The sequence below is a fragment of the Miscanthus floridulus genome, chromosome 3, assembly GCF_019320115.1.
Source record: "Miscanthus floridulus cultivar M001 chromosome 3, ASM1932011v1, whole genome shotgun sequence".
Lineage (NCBI taxonomy): Eukaryota > Viridiplantae > Streptophyta > Magnoliopsida > Poales > Poaceae > Miscanthus > Miscanthus floridulus.
The window spans coordinates 55,704,832-55,729,726 of record NC_089582.1 but is presented as its reverse complement, the minus strand read 5'-3'; the positions used below and the strand labels follow the sequence as shown (position 1 = coordinate 55,729,726).

The 24,895-nt window shown below is 41.7% G+C and overlaps 1 protein-coding gene across 1 annotated transcript; it reads left to right on the top strand.

Annotated features, from left to right (window-relative positions):
* Positions 1-15,748: 15,748 nt before the first annotated feature.
* On the top strand, positions 15,749-24,550 carry LOC136541673 (zinc finger protein VAR3, chloroplastic-like). Its single transcript, XM_066533681.1, has 5 exons — positions 15,749-16,852; positions 18,411-18,528; positions 21,001-21,353; positions 21,437-21,535; positions 22,010-24,550. The coding sequence occupies exons 1-5, from the start codon at positions 16,212-16,214 to the stop codon at positions 23,205-23,207; spliced, it is 2,409 nt and encodes an 802-aa protein (XP_066389778.1). The 5' UTR covers positions 15,749-16,211; the 3' UTR covers positions 23,208-24,550.
* Positions 24,551-24,895: the final 345 nt, after the last annotated feature.

Below are 24,895 nucleotides of genomic sequence, written 5' to 3'. Positions count from 1 at the left end.
CCAGGAGATCAAAACATGGTTGATGCTAGGCTGCTCAAAAGAAAGACTAAGGTCCTAACATCAACTAAATCAAGAGAAGCTGGAACAGTCGATCCCGAGAGGCAAATATCAGCCGACGAATACAAGGAAATTAAAAGACGTCGCGACAAGCAAAATAGCCGATATGAGCAGGGAGAAACGTTAAAAGAAGGGGTGACGAAGCCGCGAGTTATATATCGAATTCTATTGAATAAATGGCAACAGTAGAAGAAAAATGATTGTCAGCATTAGCTAGAAAAGCAAGAATACCAGCGTCTACAGGAAAAAGAGAGATACGAAAGAAAACAAGCTGAATTGCATTGGAATTGTCCTTTCTTCAGACATTGCTGGAACGAAGGTTTAAAGTTACCTACCAAGAGTAACTGTACAGAGTGTAGCGATTAGTATTGGGAGTTTAGGCAATCTCAAGCCAACCGCCGGTCTATCCATGCTCAAGATGCATATCCCCATAATAACATGGATCAGCGCTTAAAAAATGGAAGTGTTCATAATCGGCTGGGAAAAAGAGTTATTGATCAAGACTAGGCTGATTATGAAGAAGAAGGCAACAAGAGAGAATATGTTTGGCAGAAAGGCCAATGGTGTCTAAGAGGTTTGACAAGAAGCTAGAAGAGAAGGGTGCAACGCCTAAGGAACAAAGAGTTAGAACAGGCTCAGGCATCTGATAAACCTCAAGTATGGCGTGCTAAGCAAACAGCCGATAGAAAGCAACCATCGGCTAATATTCAAATAACTTTTCTGTTGCCATCAGAGTTCAGAGCTCTGACAGATCAAGAAGTTTATTCAGATTTCGATGAATCAGAGTATGAGGAGATAGTTGCCAAGTTAACAGTTATACAACAAGTAATATTTGATAAACCAGACAAGCATCGACACCTAAAGACTTTATATGTAAAAGGTTTTGTTGATGAAAAGCCGATGACCAAGATGTTGGTGGACAGAGGCGCTTCTATCAATCTCATGCCTTACACCACTTTTTGTAAACTTGGCAAGAGACCAGGAGATCTGATTGAGACTGACATGATGCTTAAGAACTTTGGGGGTAATGCGTCCAAGACCTAGGGGGCAATAAATGTCGAACTGATAATTGAGAGTAAGACTCTGCTCACCACGTTCTTCATCATCGATGGAAAAGGGTTATATAGTTTACTCCTTGGTCTTGATTGGATTCATGCGAACTGTTGTGTACCATCGACCATGCATCAGTGTTTGATTTAGTGGCATGGAGATGATGTTGAGTTGGTTCACGCTGATGAGTCTATGAGTATCGCAACAACTGATCCAGTCTTTTGGGAGCTAGGAGATTTTGAATGCTTTTCTAGCAAGTTATGAGAAGGAGGCTTCATTAAAATCAGCAATAAAAGCCAACAACCGATGCAAGCGATTGGCTCTAAGAGTTTGTTTTAGTAAATAGTCATGGCTCTATGTCGGCCATTGGATTAAGGAAGAATAAGCACTGGTCCTGGAGATGGGCTAAGGCCGACGTATGTGAACGCTAAGTCGAGTCATAAGTGCAATTAAGAGTTGATAGATCTATTAAAGAAAGTTCTGTTTCGCTTAATAGGATGCTTGACCTGGGTTGATTGATCATTTAACCTTTGGTATGAAAGGTTCTACGGCAAAAAAATGTTTAAAGGAATGTTATACTAGTATTTGATCAACACTTGATAGATGATTTGTTTAGTCATCGGCTCTAATAGCCGGTACCGAAAAGGTATCGCCTCTAGTTCAAAAACAAAGAAACTTTAAAGACATAAAAGCCGATACGATATGTATCACCTCCAGAGCAAAGAATAAAAACAAAAACATTCATGACACATATAGAGCATTGCACTGAGACACATTCATGAAAGAATAGGAGTCTTTGTTTATCGGTTTGCCCTAAGTACAAACTAATCGAAGACCTTGTTCACTACATCCTGAGCGGATGTAATGTTCACAATGGCCTTTGCTGCAACGATGAATTCTTCGAGTAGGTCCTCATGTTCCTCAAGGCCGTCACCCATTGGGAAACCGGTCTCCATGGCATGGAGCTCATACCCGGTTTGGACTTGAGCCACGGTCAGCGCCACCGACGTGCCATGACGAACACCATGGAGAGCGATCTCCTAAATGCGGGTCAGGATGTCATGGAGGCGGGCATTGATGAGGGAGCCCCGAGCATTGACGGCATCCGCGGCCACATTCACCGCCAGTTGGAGAGACTCCAACTACACCGTCAGGGCTGGCAATCATAGGAACAGAAAGACTATCAAGATAAAGGCAGTAGAAATCAGAGTGGAGGCATTTCTAGAATTCATCTTACCTACCACCATGGCATCAGATTTGGCCAGCCACGCCCGAACGATGCTAGCCTCTTCTTCGGCGGCGTGAAGGGCATCCTGAGAAACCCCGAAGCGGATCTCGACCTGGCCGTTTTCCTGAGTTGCCTCAGAGTAGCGGTCCTGGGCCGCCCTCCACTCCTAGAGGAAGCGCCAGGCATCATCGCCGTTGTACGAGTCAGAGGAGTCTGACGATGAGGCCGGCGCAGAAGATACAGTATCAGAGGGCTCGTCGGCCCTAGGAAGAGGACAAAGACTATCATTCAAAACGAATCTGTAGATAAATCAGAACAATTTATCATCATAAGCAGAAGATGTTGATCTCACCTCATGCGTTGGAGGTGCTGATTCACCAGCATGTTCTTCTCTAGAACCTCCTCCGCTACGCACTTGTCGTGATTCTCCTCGTCGGCCATGAAGTTGATCAGATCTACAGGAAGAGAGAAAGGCCGCTACAGAGTTCTACGAGGGTGGAGGAAAGCAAAGGAACAGGAACGATTGCAAGTGCGGATGTGTTTGAGGCTAGAGCCCTCGGTTGGTATTTGAAGCCACGGGACGAAGGGGTGGACGCCTCGAGATGTGCAAAAGGCAACCGTAATTAATAGGAGGTGAAGCATCACCTCACTAATACCAAAGAGAATACGACGCCAGATGACTAAGGATAGAAGATCGAAGGGCTCTCTTAATAAAGGTCATGTTTTTAGACCTAAATGGGATTAAGATCGGGAGTCAGGAATCGACTATTTTCAAAATCGGCTCTTTAGTTGGAACAAAGGAAAACACAGCGAGACAACGGAAAGTGTGGTTGTCATTGATTCTACACAAGACATATGTTGATACACTGATTACAAGTCTAGAACATCCTAGATCGCTTTCAACACTTCTAGCCGAATAGCATCAGCTTCTACGATCTGTTGTTTATCTTCTTCAGTTGATCCAGGAATGCTCTCGAGGCTACTTCGGATGGCTTTGCCTTCTTTGACTTTGGCTAGCAGTTTCCATTTCTTTTGTTGAATGGTGTTAGGTATTTGAGCTAGGATGGACTTATGACGATCAATGGCAGCCTTCATGTTTCCTAGCTCCTTCTCAAGTTCTGCACGCTTGGCTTCTAGTCGAGACAATTCTGGGTCAACACTGAGGGAGGAGTTCTTCAAGTGATCAATTGACTATGACAGTTCTTTAGCCTCTTGCTTGTTCGAATTCCCCTTGGCCAATAGAGTTTCATGATCAAACAGATTCCTCTGATCCTATTTCACCTTCAGGACCTGATCTTCAAAGATGGAAAAAGGAGACAAGACTCTAGAGAGGGCTGGGGATGGATTACCCTTGATGGCCAAGAAGACTCTATGCATTGGATCAGTGTCTTGAACCAAATCGACTATATTCTTCTCAAACATTGGCAGAACATCTCTTAGCTAGTTTTTGGTCTCTTCTGGCAAGGTTTCCTTGGAGGAGGTGGCTGACGAACTGATTTCATCTTCATCAAAATACTCCTCCAAATTGAAAGAGTAACTCAGGGCTAGAAGATTGAGTGCCTGTGTACAAGGAAATCTCGATTAGGAGGCTTAAATCAGTTTATAACAAATGGATGGCAAAGAGGATATAGTACATTCTCTGAAGTAGCCTCTACCTAGAGAGGGGGAACATCTAATGATGTACTAGTGATGTCTAGTTGAATCAGCTCTGAGCTCTCAATGTTGACATCTGCAAACCTTAGGGAGGATTTTTAGTTCGTGTTTGTTGTAGAGAAACGAGCTAAGCATATGACTTTCTTACCATTAGTTATGTGTTGAACTAGGAAATCAATAGTTTGGATATTAGCCATGGTAGGATTATTTTCAATAGGGAGACTATCAGACTCCTGCTCCTACATAGGTGTTTCCTCAGGAAGTATCTGACATAGCAAGAAATCAGATGGAGGATAGAAATCAAATAAAATCAGGAACTTTTGATAAAATGCTCCAATGAGCATCAAGGATAAAATGGAAAAGACTCATAGTTTCTGCCATTGTGGGAGCATCGGTTATTGCCACTAAAATCGACTCCTTGTGAGAATCAGCCGATGAAGGTTCAGTTGGTGCTGAATCAAACGCCTAGGATAGCAGCTCCGCACCTAGGGCAGATTGGGACGCAATGGTTGATAGCTATAAAAAAAGGGGGATCAGAAGTTGAACATCAGTTTGAAAAGAATATGGATTGTTTACCTGAGCAGCTGATGGTCTCGTTCTATGAAGTCTTTTCCCAGTAACGGCTTTTTGAGTTGTCCCTTGGACCGCCTTGTGCTTTGAAGATTGGTATGTCATGATCATGGGGGCAGCATGAGTTTTCATCAATTTCTTCAGTGAAGGTGTGGCCGACCCTATTCTTGAGACTAGGCATGGCGACTGATAATCTATAGGATGCCCTTTCCTATCCAAACTTGGAGGATCGAACTCAGTATCCTGAAAGGGTCAGTTAGAACAGTTGGCAGGAGAATTCACCAAGTAATTTCTCTGAAAAGGGAACAAAAAGTTACCTCACTATCAGAAGCAAATTTCTCATCCAGAGCTATGCATAAAGGGTGAACCAGCCCATAGAAGAGGTGGAAGCGCCATTCTTGCCACCAGGAATAAAAAAGAGTGGAAGATAAGACAACCCTGATCTAGTCATGCAAGCGAAGGGAAGGAAGATCTGATCCCAATTGAAAGACTCTAGAGGCTTCCATCACCTAACTGATATCTTCCCATGGCTTCAGTGTGTCCTTGAAGAACAGTTGAGGAGGCAATTGACCAAGGCCAAACTGACGACCACAAATAAAGGGTTGTAGATGATGTAGACTAGGCTCGATCTTTCGAAAGGTATGATAGCGTCGATTGGTGGAGACTCGATGTTCATGATCTAGGCTTCGAACCAAGACTGATTTGGACCCCCGCAACCGTTAGACCACTGCTCCATTGGTTATCAACCACGCGAACGCGATTGACCTCGCCGAGAAGGCTTTTCTGCAAGCAAATCGAGAACACAAGCAAGAACAGGATGAACGCAATCTAAAATTGCAAATAAATATGAGGCTTATAAAAATAAGAAGGGGTTCAAGTCTTTATTCGAAAGGACTAATCGCCATAGGCGAGCAAGATCAAGAACTAGGGCCCTGGTTCACAGCAAGCAGCCTTAGCGGCACAGTTGCAGCAAAACGATGTCTGTTTCACGAGGAAATCAAGAACTAAACAAAACCCAAACCCTAAGGAGAGCGACGACTACTATTTATAGAGTCTTGGGCGTCACCCCCCTAATGGGCCCAAACACGATACACGGTCCAACGGACCAAAAGATGGTGTCGTAGGCATATTCTGGACGCTAACTTGTTTCGATGATTCCTGTTGATTCCGAAGGTCTTTTGATGTGAAACCACTTGTATTGGCTTCCTTATCAAATTAGCTTTCCAACCATATATGGATCGTCAAAAATGGACCGGATGCGTCCTGAGTGACCAGTTTAAGGCAGACTGGTCCTGGAGCCTGAGCCAGACTCGAACTTGAGTTGGACTGGGCTTCCACCATGAAAAAGTTGAATTGGACGCCCATGCTGGACCTCCTCCTCGCCTTGGCTTGTATGCGATGAAGTAGTGATGTCCTCATCATCCTCCCTTTCTTGAATTGAAGTCGTCCTCGACTGAAGTAGATCATCTCCTCCATTGGATAACAGCAACGATGGTTCCGGAAGAAGACGTTCATCTTGGCACCCCATCCTTCGCAAAGGCGGCTACCATGGTGGCTTCCCTGTTGGGAATTCATCCTTCTTCTCCTGCAAAAGGTTAGTACCAACAAGAGGCATAGCACTAGGAGTAGGACCAAGTGGACATATAGGCGATGTACAAGTTAGAGCATAGCATGGTTCATCATGAACAACAAGAATAGATTTTAGAGCAAATAAAACTTCTTTCATGTTACTTGAAGGTTCATTTAATGGTTTGCTAGAGTCGTTATCAAGGCCTTTCTTTTTCTTTTCAGCAAGTTCCTTTTCATATTGCACAATTTCAGCAGGTGTTAAAGGAAGTAAAGCAATGGTCTTTCCTTTAAACATAAAAGTATATCTATTTTGCCTACCATGATATACAACATTATTATCATATTGCCAAGGGCGGCCTAACAAAAGTGAATAAGCTTGCATAGGCACGACATCAAAATCAACATAATCATGGTATGACCCGATAGAAAAATGCACACGAGCAGATTGTGTTACCTTTGCCTTACCACTATTGTTGAACCACTGAACATGGTATGAATGTGGAAGAGCACGTGTAGATAAACCAAGAGTCTTGATAAGCTCAGAACTTACCAAGTTATTGCTGCTCCCTCCATCAATTATAGCACGAACACGAAAATTATTAACAATGAGGAATATTTGAAACAAATTATGGCGTTGTAGCTTGTCTACTGGCTCAACTTGTGTACTCAAAACACGCTGAACAAGGATTGATTTGTAGTCTACAGTGCATGAAACACTATCAATTACCTTATTAGGATCTTCAGCACTATCCGCAAATTTATCTGCATAAAGATCAGTTGCAAGTGCAAATTCATTCTCTTCATCACTAGCACTAGCATACCCACCATCATCAGTAGCAATATATGCACGTTTGCTGGGGCATTCTTTAGCAATATGTCCCATGCCCTTGCAGCGGTGGCACACAACTTTAGAAAAGCTGCTAGAGGAAGGTGTAACATATCCACTGGAAGAAGGTGTGATAGGAGAACTCTTCTTTACAGGCGCTGGTGGTGTCTGCACATTAGAAAATTTACTCACCACGGTTGGACGTGAAGGAATGGATGGAGTCGTGTATGGAGTCATGGATCACCTAGGTTGTTGTCCCTGTACTTCCCTTTCAGCTTTAATAGCATAATGATATAATTGGGAAAATCTAGTCCATTCTTTATAGTCAAGAACATCCTACATTTTACGACGCAAACCTCCAAAAAATCTAGAACACTTATCCATTTCATCCTCTTGTATGTTACTATGTGCTAGACCAATTAAAAGCTCCTGATAATATTCCTCAATAGTTTTACTACCTTGATTTAAACGTTGCAGTTTTAATCGCAGATCACGCTGATAGTATGGAGGAACAAATCTTGATTTCATTCGTTGTTTAAGTACAGTCCAGGTTTGAGGTATTTGAGCATTAGCGTTAGCATTATTGCAAATATCATTCCACCAGAAAAGAGCAAAACTAGTAAACCCACTAGTAGCAAGTCTAACTCTATATTCTTCAAGTACTTGATGGGAGCTAAATTTTTGATCTACAGCCATCTCTCAATCTAAATATGCTTCAGGATGAGCAGAACCAGAAAAAGGAGGTATCTTAAACTTGGTTTTAGAGAAAGGATCATTATTACCTTGGTTGTTACCTCCCATACCATGTTAGTTAAAGTTCAATCGATTACGGTTACGTGCATCCTCAGCACGTCATTAAGCTTCGGCTTCAGCCTCCGCGTCACCATCGTCCTCCTCAGAGAAATCATCATCATCATCTTTAGGACGTGGTTTAGGATGTCGTTGTTCAACATCTTCAATCCTCTTGGCCAAATTGGTGATTTGTTGAAGGATCTCATTGAACTTGTCATCAAGAACGGCACGAAGCTCATTCTTAGAAACACAGTCATTGAAATCTGTAGGTGCATCCTCGTTTCCTTGGCCGCTGCCTCCGGCTTTTCCTGACATGGTTAGTAGAAAGAAAAAGACAACACAAATAGTATTATCCCTACCAACTACTTAGGTTGTGGACAAGGAAAAATAAGACACTCAACTCTTAAGCGTCTTATCATGGTCTTACAAGTGTTCTTACCAAAGCAACAGGCGGTGCAATCGATCGGTGACTATGATACTGTTGTAGCTTGAGTGTAATAGTTGCAAGGTAAACCTGTACTTGGTTAGAAGAAAGTGAAGCTTGGATAGGCACAATATAGTAGCAAGGAATAGCAAAATTCACGACTGAATAGCAAAGCTAAATAAGTATCCCAAGTACTTGTCTTAGTTGCTGGCCTACTCACGTTCCAAGTATCAGATGTATCAAATAATGTGAATAGCAAGAATATGATTAGGAACAAGATAGAAATCAGCACACGCAAACATAGCTCAAATGGCGCTCTCTATGTGCTCCTCTAGATATTGTTCCTCTTTTGCTCCTCTCTTTTTTCTATTTTTTTGGGCTGTCGTTGTTTTTTTGAGAAATTTTGACTTTTTTATTTTATTTTTTTGATATTTTTTCTTCACTTAGGAGCACCAAAGAAGTAACCATAGAAAATATGAGCTTAAACAAGTGAAAGACGTGGCTTGTGGAAATTTCAGAAGATGTACTCAAAATCGACAAAAACCTTGTGACCACGAAAAGAGGATCTTGTGACCACTTTTTGACCAAAATAAAAATCTCCAACCCCAAAAGAGCGAGGGATGGATGGATCCCAAAATTTTTTTCTAATCGATTTTAATATATGGAACGTCGAAATCCGAGTTCGTATGCGAAAACTAGACTAGTTTTAAGAACGAACTCCAAATTAGAGGATAAAATGGGAACAATGCGCGTAAAATTGGTCACGACAGCAATGATTTGATGGAAACAGTGAAGACAAGTGTAGGAAATTAGATGGCATAGACTAGGGTTTGATGAATACAAAGGAAACTCAACAAGACTTGGAGATATTCACGGATTATGATAAAAAACAAAGGGAAAAACACAAACTGGACTAAAAAACGATCTAAAACCAGCAACCAGAACTTAACCTAGGGCACAAACTCAACAACGCAAAACAGAGATAAAATTGCACGGCACAATGAGGCTATAGGACAGGGAATATGTAATGATGTATATCTTTTTTTGGCTTTTTGTGGACTATAGGTAATGCAAAAACAATAACAATTTAAAGGGAAAAATAAAGTAATACCTAACGGGCAATAAGGGCTCTGATACCACTTGATGTAGACTAGGCCCGATCTTCCGAAAGGTATGATAATGTTGATTGGTGGAGACTCGACGTTCATGATCTAGGCTTCGAACCAAGATTGATTCAGACCCCCGCAACCATTATACCACTGCTCCGTTGGTTATCAACCACGCGAACGCGATTGACCTCGCCGAGAAGGCTTTCTTGCAAGCAAATCATAAACACAAGCAAGAACGGGATGAACACAATCTGAAATTACAAATAAATATAAGGCTTATGAAAATAAGAAGGAGTTCAAGTCTTTATTCGAAAGGACTAATCGCCATAGACGAGCAAGATTAAGAACTGGGGCCCTGGTTCACAGCAAGCAGCCTTAGCGGCATAGTTGCAGCAAAACGATGTCTATTTCATGAGGAAATCAAGAACTAAATAAAACTCAAACCCTAAGGAGAGCAATGGCTGCTATTTATAGAGTCTTGGGCGTCACCCCCTAGATGTGCCTCCTAATAGGCCCAAACACAATACACGGTTCAACGGACCAAAAGAAGGTGTCGCAGCACCGTGACAGATTTTGGACGCTGACTTGTTTCGACGATTTCTGTTGATTCCGAAGGTCTTTTGATGTGAAACCACTTGTATTGGCTTCCTTATTAAATTAGCTTTCCAACCATATGTGGATCATCGAAAACGGAGTCCGGATGCGTCCTGGGTGACCAGTTTAAGGCAGACTGGTCCTGGAGCCCGAGCCGGACTCGAACTTGAGTTGGACTGGGCTTCCACCATGAAAAAGATGAATTAGACGCCCATGCTTGACCTCCTCCTCTCCTTGGCTTGTATGCGATGAAGTAGTGATATCCTCATCAGTAGAATTCATAAGTTGGAAGGTTGCCTAGGGTGAAGGAACCTGTAGCCATTTTGCCACGGCCATAATGAAATTCAGCTGGAAGGACGTAGGGCTTGATAAAAGAATTGAAGATTGCAGCCGCCGTCTCATCCGAACAGCCTGATTCAAATTAGAATTTGAATGGAAAGATCAACTCATTGTTTTCATCCTCATCATATGGCAGCCAAGTCAAGACTTCTTCATCAAACCCTCTGTAAAATTTTTTAAAGAGATAGCCCACATCGACATCAATTATTATGGCCGATGCAGCCTCGCCATAGCTTGAGCACTAGCGGGTTCTTCCTTCTTCGCCCTTATATTCCTCATCAAAGTTAGAAGAAGGAAAGCTAAGGTTTGTAAGATCAGACCTTACAATCTTGTTCATATACTGGTTCAACCATAGCTGTATCAACCACCAAGAGCCACTGATAGTATGCACTGGTTCGTTCTTCAGTAATTGGACAGTTACCTAATACATCAGATGATAAGCAGCCCCTAGCAGATACTTTCTAAGGGGGACTTCCTTGCCTACTGCCAAATGCTCTGTCATAAGCTTATGGTTGTAAGTCGAACCATAAGACGACCCACAGAAGACAAATCTCTCTAGCCACATATTCAAAAAAACTACATATTCCCTCTCACTGATAGTTGATTCGTCTATAATATGGTTCATAATATAACTTTCCCATCCTGAGCAATCTGATATTTTGGCTAATCTCTTGGAACCAGCACTCAGGTATTCATAAGGCTGCATTGATCTAGTTATTCTAAGGCCGGTCAACATGTACACATTGACCAAGGTAATGGTCATCGGACCATGACAAAAAATGAAGGCGTTCAGGGCATTAGACCAGAAATAAGATGCAGAAATCAAGAGTGAATCATTCCTCTCCATCCCGAACAATGAGAGTGTCAAACATTGATTTAAATCATACACCTCCCAATCTTCATCCTTTTTCTCGGATACCCTGCGGAACCAATCGCTCCACCTCTTGGGCATTTTAGGGCAATTTCTAAAGGGAGTTTTGGTATTCCAAGAGGACAAATCTACTGCAGACTGTTTGAAGGAGATTTGGTTGATTTCTTAATGGACAAAATCAGATGGATCAGGGTCACCCATAGGCCTAAGAAAATAAACATTGGAATCAACAGCTGATGGAATCAAGATTTCATTCCTCATTTCCTAAAAATCGGATAAAATGGATTTAAGGACAAAGGAAATACAGGATAACAACCAATGTTTCGAGAATGGGAATTTGAAAGCATACCTCGGGGACGTGGTCGATGGTCGCCATCAAAACCAAAGTAGATTTGAATCTAAGGAAGGCCGCTTGAATAAGGGCCTGACATGGCAAAAGATTTGGCGATGGCGGCGTTGGCTGTTGAGATTTGCTCGAGGAAAAAGGGGAAAGCCAACATGCTGAGTGAGTCAGAAAGGATACTATTGGGACATTATATAAGACTCGGCCCAGGAAGTTAGGACCCGCGCGTATATCTCAGAGCAAAACGGTTGCGGCGTGGTAAACATATAAATAGAAATTTTGGAATAAAATCACTTTTATCCCACAATTGGGGGGCATGTGTTTACACCAAAATTTAGAGAGAAAAATGCGGGAACTCGAAGCTTCCAAAATTGTATCGATCAAGGAACCGATTGCATAAAGATTGATATCAACTGATTCAGATACGACTCTGGAATCAGATCGTTTTGGATGACGTCAGCATATAGCGATGATGAGCTATGGCTGGCGCCAGAAAACTACATGTCGGACTCTACAAAAAGGGAAAGATTATGGTCCAAGTTATCTTAAATTAGGAATATTTTCGTCTATGTCAAAGATTATAATGAGTCGTGCTCGAGTAGGACTCATGTCTAGGCTCTGGGTATAAATATTGGACCCCCGACTATTGTAAAGACACATAATTAATCAAATACAAGTTACTTACTTTTTTAGCTCTGGCCACCCCTTAGGAGTAGGAGTAGAGTAGATCTCGATGAGTTCTTCAGCAAGTACAGTTGTATCGATCCGGTCAACCTCCACTGCTTGCCTTTAAGTACCGTCATGGCTTATACTTCTGTTCGTACAGCTGCATCGATCCGATCGACCTCCATTGTGACTCTGGTATAAGCTAGTTATCGACTCTTGTCTAGTTCAAGTAAGGCTGCATCGATCTGGTCGACCTCCACTGCTCGAACTAGATTAAGGTCAAGTTATCAGCTCTATCTAAGGGTGGCGTTCCTTCGGATAGATTCATTAAGTTACCGATATTTCTTATTGCTTTCATTATTTATTTGATTACAGCAATATCACTTCGCCTGATTGGGATTGACCTAGATCGGCCTTATATTCTTTTTAACCCATCATTTGTTAATCTAAATTTGATCTAATCTGCACTTTAAACGATGAGTTATGTTTTATCGGCTGTTTTATGTCAATCTTGATCGTGCATAGTATGCGGTTAAGGCATTGTCTAATCTTGAGTAGATCTGTTGGCTAACGAAAACCGTTTCATGGCCCGTTATCATGGCCTGTGTGATTCTGCCTCACACCCCACTGTTAGCACCGTGGAGTGGGGATCGTTACTTGGTAGATTTGTTCCTGATAGGGCATGACCTTAACTGTGCGCTATGCCTGAATCGACTATTTTAGCTAATATCGAGTGCTTTCATGAACAGTTTATGTCATGAAACCATTGAAGTAAAGATAGGTTGAAAGATGTATTAGCCCTATGATCTTATTATTGTATTACGGCCTGCATGATTCGGCCTCATGCCCCACTGATATTAGTAATAAGTTAGGGTCGTCTGAAAGCTCTAGTTTTTGTTTTGGTGAATTGATGAAACCCTAAGGGCTAACCTAGTTTATCAAGTGATCATGAGATAGGTAGCACATTCTAAGTGGTGAAGCAAATGAAGATCATGACATGATGATGGTATGCCATAGTGATGATCAAGTGCTTAGACTTGAAAAGAAGAAAGAGAAAAATAAAAGGCTCAAGGCAAAGGTATAAATAGTAGGAGCTATTTTGTTGGTGATCAAGACACTTAGAGAGTGTGATCACATTTACGTTCGATAGCCGTACTATTAAGAGAGGTGACACTCGTATCGGAATGCGGTCATCAAAGTGCCACTAGATGCTCTAACTCATTGCATATGCATTTAAGATCTAGTGGAGTGCTAACACCCTTGAAAATATTTGTAAAAATATGCTAATACATGTGCACAATGTGATACACTTGGTGGTTGGCACATTTGGGCAAGGGTTAGGAACTTTACCGACGGAGTGTCCACCTGTAGAGTGCGGACAATCCAACGGTGCCACCGGCGCCCTAGATAGAAAAGACGGAGGTCACTGTAAGTGACCGTACGCTGGTCTCGGTTAGACTGGCGTGTCCGGTCAGTGGCAACAGATGGTGCACAACATCGGTCTCTGACCAGACACTGGGTCACTCAGTGACCGGACGCGACAGGGTGCGTCCGGTCCTGCTGACGTGATAGTGGATAAAGGAGTCACCGAGTGACCGAACGCTGGGTGTGTCCAGTCGAGCATGACCGGACGCGCTCGATCGTGAAAAGTCATCTCTAGATGTTTACTGGAAACAACCGGACGCTGGGGTTCGCGTCCGGTCACTTTGAGTTGCTGCGTCCGGTCATCACTTGACTGTTGAGATCGGGCGATCAACATTTGAATAGAGGGGACACGTGGCACGCATCGCGTGACCGGACACTGAGGTCCAGCGTCCGGTTAATATGATCGGAGCGTCCGGTCACCCTGTGTTGTGCCTAGTGAAGGGGTACAACGACTCTATTTCGTGGAGGCTTCTATTTAAGCCCTATGGCTGGTTCAAGCTCACTCTCTTGGCCATTTATATTAACATAGCAACCTTATGAGCTTAGCCAAAGCCCTCCCACTCATCTCCATCATTGATTTATCATCTTTGTGAGATTGGGAGAGAATCCAAGTGCATTGCTTGAGTGTTTGCATCTAGAGGCACTTGGTGTTCGTGTTTCGCTGTGGGATTCGCTTGTTACTCTTGGGGGTTGCCGCCACCTAGACGACTTGGAGCAGCAAGGATCGTCGAGTAGAGGGTGATGATTGTTTCCGGCTCCGATCATAGTGATTGTGAGGGGTTCTTGACCTTTCCCCGGCAGAGAGCAAAAAGGTACTCTAGTGAATTGCTCGTGGCTTATGTGATCCTCATCTTGTGTTGGTTGTGCGACACCCTATTAAGGGTTTGGGGTGTGATACCAATTAGCGAGTGAACATCCAAGTGAGTGAATCGCCACAACGAGGAGTAGCATGCTGGCAAGCATGTGAACCTCGGTAAAAAATCATTGTATTCATCATTTGATTCCGAGGTAATCGGTCTTCATTGATATTCATTCTTGTGATTGTTTGACTCATTCCTCGACACGATGGTATAAACATCTTGCTCACTCTCTTTATATTACCGCAAACTAGTTGTCAAGCTCTTTAGTGTAGCTAGTTATGAGAGCTTGTTAGTTTGGTTAGTGTGGCTCTTTAGTTAGCTTTTGAGAGCACACTAACTTAGTGTAGTGTCATAGCTATTGTGTGGATAGAAACTATATAAACTAGAATTGTGGTAGGTGGCTTGCTATTTTAGTAGGCTAGCGCAACATTTGCTTCGTCTCATAATTGTCTAACTGGTTTGTTAAGTGTTGTTGTAGATTTTTTTAATAGGCTATTCACCCCCCCTCTAGCCATTAGGACATTTCATCGTCGAATCTATTGTTGTTTCTACGGCCTGCATGATTCCGTCTCATGCCTCACTGGTCATAGCGATAGATGAGATCTAATATGTTCATTAGATTTATCTTTATTAAATGGTTAAATGATGATGAGCTGTTTCTTTTATATAAAAGGGGATTCTGTTACTTGCAGTCATTGACTTAGATAAATTAATCATTGTTGACATCTTTTTGCCATTGACTAATGTTTATCTAAATAACGAGATCTATCCTAAGCGATAACCGATTTAGCTTCCATAATTCCATGAGCTTTAATTGATTTATTCTTATGAATATGCTGGAGTCGATTATTTAGTCGATTTGCTTCCATATCGGCCCCCAGAGCCGTACATTCGGGATTGTCTGACAACACCGGCATGTTCCGCCTTAAATTACTGATTTGCTTTCTCTCCTTATCAATTGCAGGATCAAATTGACTGGCACGTCTCGGGAAGAATGCGCAGGATCGACCATCCCTACGCTGAAGCTAGGCAGATCTCCAGCTCTATCGAGCGGATCCTTCCGGCTTCCTCGCGTGCGCTCAGCACGGGACGAAATTTCGTGCCGACAATAGCGAAATACTCCTATAGTAGAAATTGTTTCATTTTGTGGCTTTAAAAGAGAATATAAAAATTCATAACCGGTTATGCATATAAACATGGAACTAAGGAAAATTCATAAACACAAACAGTCAAATGCATGTATAGGGTTCCAAGATTGTATGGCTTTAAACAACATTTATAGTCACCCAAAATTTAGCAATAAACAACTCAAGAATCTCTCAATGATTCATTGCATCTACAACGATGAGGCATACATCATATTAGTTATCTAGAGTAGCGAACGGAATTTTTCCTCCGCCAAGGTTAGCGGCACTAAAAAAACTTTATGGCTAAAAGTGGAGCTAAAATACCCTTAGACGCAATAGCATAACAACTGACAATATCACAGTGGCATGTCCTTCGAGTAAATGTGAAAAAGTTATAGCGATACTGTAGCAGCTAATTAATAAAACCATGAATTCTAATGCAATGTGGAGAGCTCACGAAAAAAGTTATTGTCCCCACTTATGTCTATTCTCTATTGTGTGCTTTATATATATATGCTTGTGCTTATATCAGTATGGATCGAGAAATTTCTTAACCATCGTCATCTTGAGCAACTTATTTTTTTAGAAGTGGCAACAGTAAATTTCCAGTTTGACCTATGGCCTAAGCAAAAAAATTTGCCGTTCATGGTCGCTGTCTAAAAGACTGACGAGGGTTTTGACCGGAATCCCAAAACCCAATGCTCACATATGGCCTGCCACAGCCCTTTGCTGCTTCTCCGCCGCCGGCGCGGCATCCCCACCCCCTCGTCCCTCCTCGTCCTCCTCCGCCACCGCCCCTTCGCCTCCTCTCCCTCTCCCTCTCCACCCTCACCCCCCTCGTCCGCCTCCTCTAAGCCCCCCGCCCTCTCGGCCCGTCTGTCCTTCGTCTTCGACCAGCTCGACGCCCTCGACCGCTCCCGCTCCTCCGAGCACTCGGCCCGCGACGCCGCCCTCCGCCGCATCCAGTCCTGGCGCCGCCCCGCGCCACCGCCGCTGGATGCAGAGCCGGGCCCGGAGCCGGAGCCGGAGCTGGATGGTAAGAAGGAAGCTGCTCCGGCGGCGGCATCTGCCGATGAGGTGGGGAGGATGAGCATGGAGGAGGTGCTGCGGAGGGAGGTGGAACTGGTGCACCCCTGGCCCGAATGGATCGAACTGATGGAGCGGCTTGCTCAGCAGAGGTACTTCGACCTTGGCCGGGCCTGTGGTGCCGATGAGAGCTCCATGGCTGCCGCGGTGCCCTTGGACCTCTCAGAGGTCAGTGAGGAGGCGGGGTTGGACTTCTCCAGAGACTGGACTACTGTCAAGAACGCCTCCATGAACTTCGGCCGAGACCGGTTCGACATCCTCAAGTATGGTTATTGCTCCTGAGGTTGAATTTAGTTCTTTTTTTAATTACACGATATGGGTTTCGAATTCGTTAGGTTGCTGTAGCCAGAATTTTTTTGCTAGTGTCATGGTCAAAACAGGGTCTAAAAGTTAAAAGTACTCTCTCGGCCAGAAAAAGAACGCAATTCTAGTACAGTACCAAGTTAAAGCATCTTGAGTTTGGCTAACTATATGTAAAAAAATATCAATATTTATGATATCAAATAAGTATCATTATATTTGTCATGAGATATGTTTTCATAGTATGCCTATTTGGTGTCATAAACGCTAATATTTTTACCTATATATTTGGTCAAATTTTAGATACTTCAACAAAGAATGCATCTAGAATTGCATTCTTTTTGGGACGGAGGTAGTAGGTTATACTAAGATAATTCTAGGCCATAGATTTTGATTCAGTTCGCTGCCATTCCAACATTGCATACTATTAAGCCATTCCAAAGTTGCATACTATTGAGGGGAGACTATTCTAGTTTCTGAGAAACCTGTAGCATTATCTGGATCTTTCTTTAGAGCCATCAAGTGCAAGCTCCAATACATTTGAATGCAGGATTGATGAATATTTCTACATCATAGCCATCAGAAATGGATTGTTGCATGTTTCCCCCCCTAGTTTCATGCTAAGAAGTTATCACTGTTGTAGAAACTAGATGATTACCTTGTGAGTGCATCCAACTTTTTCATTGCTGTAAGTGGGTAATGTGGATGCATCCTGTCATTGTTATTCCCTTGGTATGCACAATAGATATTTTAAGTTGCATTGAAACTTTGGGAAGCTTCCCTTACAGTTATTGCTAAACCTGGAAAGTCAGAATGCAAATATTTGAGGTTAACTTTTAAAATTCATCGTTCCTAATTTTTATAGCATACTAAGAGCAAGTACAATAATGAGCTTATAGCCAAGCAAATGCTGATGTGGAGGAGAGAAGTGAAGAGAGAGAGGAGAGCTTGGCTCTCATGCTGTCATGCAAGCAACAAGCTGGGCACGGGAGCCTATGCAGTGGTGGACCCAGACATCAAGTGAATGTGGGGAGGATTAGGAAAGAGAAGGTGGGACATGGGTAAAAGAATAAATAAAAAAGTTTTTTTATAGACAATTAAGAAACTATTGTATAGCTTGGCTCTTACAACTTGGCTAATAGCCAAACATTTGGCTCTATTATTGAACTTTCTCTAATGGTCTTGTGATTCTTTTGACTAGGAGTAATCACTATGTCCATCCAAAATTAGATATTGATTCCTTACACAGAATGTTTTCTTGTGAATCCATGACTGAAGCACATGAAAATTAAATCTAACATATAATGTGGGAATATATGAGAATATGTAATGACCATACATGTGAATATTGTTGTTTCGCCTCATCAAAAGTAGTAAAAGGATCAGAGTCAGAAATCAGAAAAGGGTTATTGTTATTGCAGCAGTTATTTGGACAATTTTGTAGATAGATCGTAGGTGTGAAAAAAGAACAAATGATAGTTGTACTAGTAATCATGTAATTGGTTCTTAAATCTTATGCAGGTCATTGCCTAGGAAGGATCTTCAGATATTGGTCGGCCATGGGTGCCCTAGCATGGATGCAAAAGTGGTGTTTTCTGCAAAACTGATAAGAAAACGTGTACATCTTGATGAGGGCGATGTAAGTTGCATATTCTAAACCAAAATTCGTTTCTAAATGCCCCAAAATTCACATGTCATCACTTTGTGTTATGTGTGCTGACTTGTATGATTGTATCTATTCCACCATGTTCTCTAGTTGTCATTGTAGCTATGACTAGTACCAAAGAAACACTCTCCGAGAGTCCATTTTCTTGTTTAATTATTCGATTACAATATATGGTTTTCCTTCTCTCTCTTCCCCCTTTTTGCCGGTGATTCGTGTTGGGTTTCAAGTCTAGACCTCGCTAACCTGCTTAAGACAAAAGGGCTTTGTTGGTTTTTGTTGCTGTTGATATAATACATATATTGAGTTTATGAGGGATATACTTGATGTCTCACATTTGACAATACCATGGCACAACAATTGTGTACTCTGGGAGTACATAGACTTCAATTCTTTCGGTCCAGCTACGCTTAGCAAACGCAATTTATTTGCTTGTGCTGATTCCAATATGAAGTAATTGAATCTGGTAGCTCCCCATTTGGGGAAGTCAAATAACTTTAAATTTCATTAGTATATGTTTTTGTTGTGCTAGTATATTTTAACATCAACTCATTCAGTTGCCTATGCCCTGTCCATGTGCTGCTGTGGCATTGATGAAACAGTCAACGTACCCACTAGATAAACTTAAATTGATGAAAACCTGAAATACAATAGCTAAGGCCCTATTTGGAAAATGAGATTTTTTTTTCCTGTTCCCTGTGTTTATAGTGTGAAAATGAACTGATTACTGTGATGTTCCTGTGTTTCAATGGGGCCTAAGTCTGAAAATACTTCATTCTTGTGGTTTACTTATAGTCCATCCTTCCTTGGTTGTAGCTTAGCCCCAAGCCACCATGATATGGTCATGGTAACAGGAATCTGAAGTAAGTTTACATGAAATAACAAAAGCTAAATGGTTTTGATACCAAATTGTTATGTCCTGATTCATCTGTCTGATAGTCTATGATCTGTGAGTTAGATGAAACAGAGACAAAAGATAATTTGAACCAGAAAAAGATTGCTTTGATATGAAAAGTTTGGATTATGTTATCTGCTTCTCACATTGAACTGGTACAATATGTGGTAGACTATGTTGGAAATGATGCTAGGCAGGAAGCTGGTTTTGCCTAACGTCCAGTTGACCTAGCGTACAGGATGGGGAGGAGAGGGAGGACGAGGAGGGGTGTTGTGGGTGGCTTAAACATATTGCCTTTGGCTGTACCTCCAGTTTCTTCATTTTCTTCTTCTGGGACCATACCTGTTCTTAGCTGCTCTCTTCGTGTTTTCTGCCTCCCATTGTCTCTTCCCCGTGGTATTTCTACATCACCCCTTTGCAGACTACCTGTCCTTGTTCCTAATGCTGGCCGCATCATGTTCTCCTCGTCACCCAACTTGATCAAAAGCTTTACAGAAGGGTGCTGCATAGCATTCTGAAGCCAACCTAGGCTGCTGCCAAGAACACATTTGGAACATGGTGTTATACAAACTAAAATTGTTACAGTTAACAGATATGATAGAATGCTTAACCTTTGATGATTTTTCATCCTTGCTTCATAAAATCAAACATTTTCATTTACTTCTAGCTGTACTGCTGTAGTAAGGTCATTACATAATTAATACAATCTAAAGAATGTGTGCTAACGATCTTGGTTTTTTACACCCGGGCATCTGATACCATGTAGAGAATAGGGAAACACCTCACACCCCTTGGGTTGGGTGGCTTCCATATATATAGTCACAAGTGACTTCAGTTATAAGTAAGCTATACACAATTATACCCCTAGATACATACTCCCTCCGTTCCAAATTATAAGTCGCTTTGACTTTTTTGGTCCATCCGTTTTGTTATGTATCTAGACATATTTTTATATCTAGATGCATAGCAAAATGGATGTACCCTAAAAGTCAAAGCGACTTATAATTTGGAATGGAGGGAGTACATATCTAACAATGAAAATGGCAGATGTTTGTCTATCCGAATTGCTTTCTACCTTGTCTGGTGTGTGCGTTCTTTTTTGTTTCGATGTCATTTTTACTCTAATGCTTGATTTTTGTTTCATTCTCTCATACTTATTTTATGTAGCCCTTCTCATATAAGTTCATGCATTTATAATGGGGTTTCCATTACAGTTTAGCCTTCTCAAAAAATCTAAATACTTGTGATTTACACAGATTATTTGTATTGTATTTTCTCATGCAGATAAGACTTATCAGATGTCAAATCTATACTTACTTAGCTAATGCTTTTCTTGCTATTAATCACATTTTTTCCTAGCTAGTGCACTACTTCTTATACAGCATATGGAGTTCAGTGTAGCATTGTAAGCAATAATCAACGGAGGGTGCGAGTGCCAGGGCATATAATTTATCAGTCCACTCTTAGATGCAATTCCTAAGTGAACATCAAACATTGTATTTTGTTGGAAAATCTGACCCTCTGGTTTCCTTATTTTTGCTTCTAATTTGCAGGTATGTAGTTCTTGTAATTTACGAAATGTATGCACGAGGGGCTATATCCTTACACGTAAAGAAGATGAAGCTCGGACTCTTGATGTTATGCGCATTTTGTTGATCTATGGTTTTGATCACGTAAAGGAAACTGTAGAGAACAAACCTCTGCTCAAATTAAAATCTTTGAAGACTGCTGTTCGGAAATTGATACATGAGATTGTCAAGTTGAGTGCTGTTCCTATTGATCCTAATCTCCCGCCCCCTGTAATAAAGAAGCCTCCTCCTAAAGTGAAGCAACCACCTCCACCACCAAAGAAGCGAGTGGGACGTGATGATGTTGAGATGAAGAAAGGAGATTGGCTCTGCCCTAAGTAATTTTGCCACTTGCCTCTGATTTATGGAACCTTGTTGAATTGAGAAATACTATTCTTACTTCCTGGGGTCTATTTTGCAGGTGTGATTTCATGAATTTTGCAAAAAACACTGTTTGCTTGCAGTGTGATGCTAAGCGTCCCAAAAGGCAACTCCTCCCTGGAGAGTGGGAATGCCCTCGGTAAGCATACTCATAGGAATTCTGTTTTGATGTCTATTTTTCTGTCCTATTCTGCCGTAATTATATACATGTGGCATCGCACACTGCACTAACCCCTTCACTTTTCATCATGTTTTGTTGCATTCATGTTTGCTACTCACGCATAGTTGTGAAGAAACAAATTGATATCTTGGATCGGTATATTTCCTGGCGGCTGGCGCATTCTATAGTAACTTTATTGAATGAACAATGCATATTTGTATTCATGTGTTGTCTGTAATCGAACACAGTTATGATTTATGAACAAGAATGACTTGGTATCTAAGAACTAAGATTTCTAAGAAGGTTCTCCATGCCATCTTATGTCTCTGAAGAGGTGATCTTGAGGAATATGTAAACGGAAATAGCACACTCATTCCAGTGATTGATGAATCAATTTGTTATGTGCTGTTGTTGTCTTTGCTTACAGGCTGACTCGTGTACGTGAAATTTCAGGTGCAATTTCTTGAACTATAGGCGGAATATGTCATGTTTCCATTGTGAACACGACCGTCCTGCAGATGAGTACTCCAACAGCCAAATGGAAGCAAAGCAATCTGCACTGCAGAAAAGATTGGAAAGACCTCCACGCAAGCCTGATGTTTCTAGTGCATGGAACTTTGATTTTGATGATAACGAGTCAGATGGTGCAGATGTTGCTGCATTTGAGTTTGCTGATTCATCTAAGGCAAGGGAGAGCTCATCAGCAGACAGTGTGTCTTATAGAGGTGCTTCTAAGGGCTCCGAGGATGAGGAATATAGAATGGCTGAAACAATGACTACAGGACGAGGGAATAAGTTCTCAGAAAGAGATAGCTTGCCATCTTCAAGGAATGGTTTTGATGATTTTGATGATGAAGAGGATGACATTGACAGTTATGAACTTGACTTGTCAAAAGGTAGTCAGACAGGTGGAGTGTCAAGGATGAGTTATTCAGATCTTGAGAATGCTTCTGATTCAGAAGGTTTTAGTGAAATTGATAGTAATAGAGAGTCCACATATGACAATAGTAGAGAGTCCAGATATGATAATAGTAGAGAGTCCAGATATGATAATAATAGAGAGTCCAGATATGCAGCCAAGGATGAGGATGAATTTGAGGATCGCCCTTCCCTGAGATCGACTCATCTTGCTGATTCCTGGCATAAAACCAGAGGCCGGAGTTGTTCAAATAACTATAGAAGGGCATCTTTCGGATCAGAGAATGATGATGGGATCAATTCTGATCTGGACGAGGACGTTGACAAAGGTCTCAGAAATAATGGAAGCCGTAGTCAGGGAAGTCCTAACAGAGCTTCTGTTAGGCACAATGCACTTGCCTACAGTGATGATGAACCGTTTTCTGATGATGTGGATTCTGGTATGGTTGATCGGTTCCAGTCTAGGAGGACTAAGTCTTCGGTGAACGTCAAGGATAACTTCCGTGACACAAGACGTAACTTGAATGGAAGACAGTCTAGTGGGGACCGTTATGGTAGGACAGAACGGAATGAGCGGTTCAACGATTTTGATATGCACCGCGGCGGTTCCTTGGATAAGAGTCGCAGAACTAGGGGTAATCAGCTAGGTAGTGGTTCAAGAGGTTTACAAAGAAATGTAAGAAGAAATTGGGATAGAAGTGGTGGCTTTGACGGCAGGCACTCGGGCATTTAAATAGAAGATATATGAATATAACAAGAGTGGTGTCATAACTATCAGAGTGACCAGTGAGCGCCAAAGTTCCTAAGGTTGAAATGAATGGGTTTTTGGATCTGCGGTTTCCTCTACGTCAGTCATCTCTTTGGCTTCACTACCAATTGAAGCATTATAGCATACATATTACAAGAAGGGTCCTGACTTATGAAAATTCACATGGTACCGTGTATGTCTGTTAAAGTCATGTTGTTTCACTGTTACTTTCTGAGCCAGCAATAAAGTTCAATTTGCCATGTGAAAAATGCAACATAATGGCAGGCATTCACTGTTAATTTATCCTTTTTGTGTTTTGATTCAGTGAATTGGGCTTTACACTTCACAGTACAGTATATAAATGATGGATCTACTTCATGCTTTTGAGTATGGGTATTTCAATCCAGCTGAGCATGGCTCTTATGATTCCACCATGGGTCCATGACCATCTTCCATGATGCTACTTCACCCTATGACTATGAGGCCATGACGATTCTTCTCATCTGCACTTCCTCTTCAAGCATTGCACCTCTCTGTCTGTTTGGTGCTTTGTTACATGGCGTTACCTGTGGAGCTCTCGAACTGGAGTTGTTATTTGGTTCCCTCATGCCGCACATGTTTCAATTAGACTACAAGTTAGTCTCCATATATTTTCTAGAGATGCATCAACAGGGTGTAGCTCGAATGATGAGAGCAATACAATTATTCCTCTCCAAACTCAATGTGATACTAAAGTCACGGATGCAAACTTGAATCGGGCTGGTAATTTTTTAATATAAGAAGTGCGAAATGGAGGTTACACGTGTAATGATGTTGACGTGTTCTGGTAGGGTTTTAGATTCTCGTTGAAATGTTTTCCATCTAGATTCTTTGGAAACATTTCTCGAATGAATTAAAAATCACTTTATGGAACTATTTAAAAGCTCATTGCCAATTAGCGTAGCAAGATTTACTTGTGGATCCTACATCAAAAGTCAGACCATGAAAATAAAAGCTCGTGTTCAGACCTTAAGTTTTAACAAAATTGATTGAAGTTTTGGGGATATAATTCAAAATGACATGAAGTTATTCTCTGCCAATTAACATGGCAAGATCTACTAGTGCCCTCACATCGAAAACCGAGCCATGAAACTAAAAGCTTAGCAATTCTAGCATTTTGTATTTTGATAACTTAGTTTTTTAGTCTTTTTGTTAATGATCTAGCAATGACTTTCACGGTATGGTAAAAGGGGGAGTGGTGAAGTGGTGAACTGAGAGAGACCGAGAGAAGAGAGGGTAGATAGACCGAGAGAAGACAGAGCTGAGAGAAAAGTATTTGCTCTGTTCGCTTGGCTGATAAGTTATGGTTGAAAGTACTGTTAGCTGATTTGTTGTAAAAGAAAAATATTATCGTTGGCTGAAAAAGTACGACTTATAAGCCAAGACAACAGATCGATTGTTGTTTGTCGGTGGGAGAGGAGGGAGAGAAGGGATGGCGTTTGCTTGGTGGACCGGCTAGCTGTAGCTTGTGGGCCTCGGTCTTATTCGTAAAGAAGAGTTAATAAAAGTGCCCCATTCAAAAATATAAATTCTTGTCTTCTAAAATTGTTTTCATAGTAGTGCAAGTATGACCATAATTTTTATAGGGGTTTTTCCTTGGATTTCTCTCCTCTTGATTTCAAAAAAACCATTAT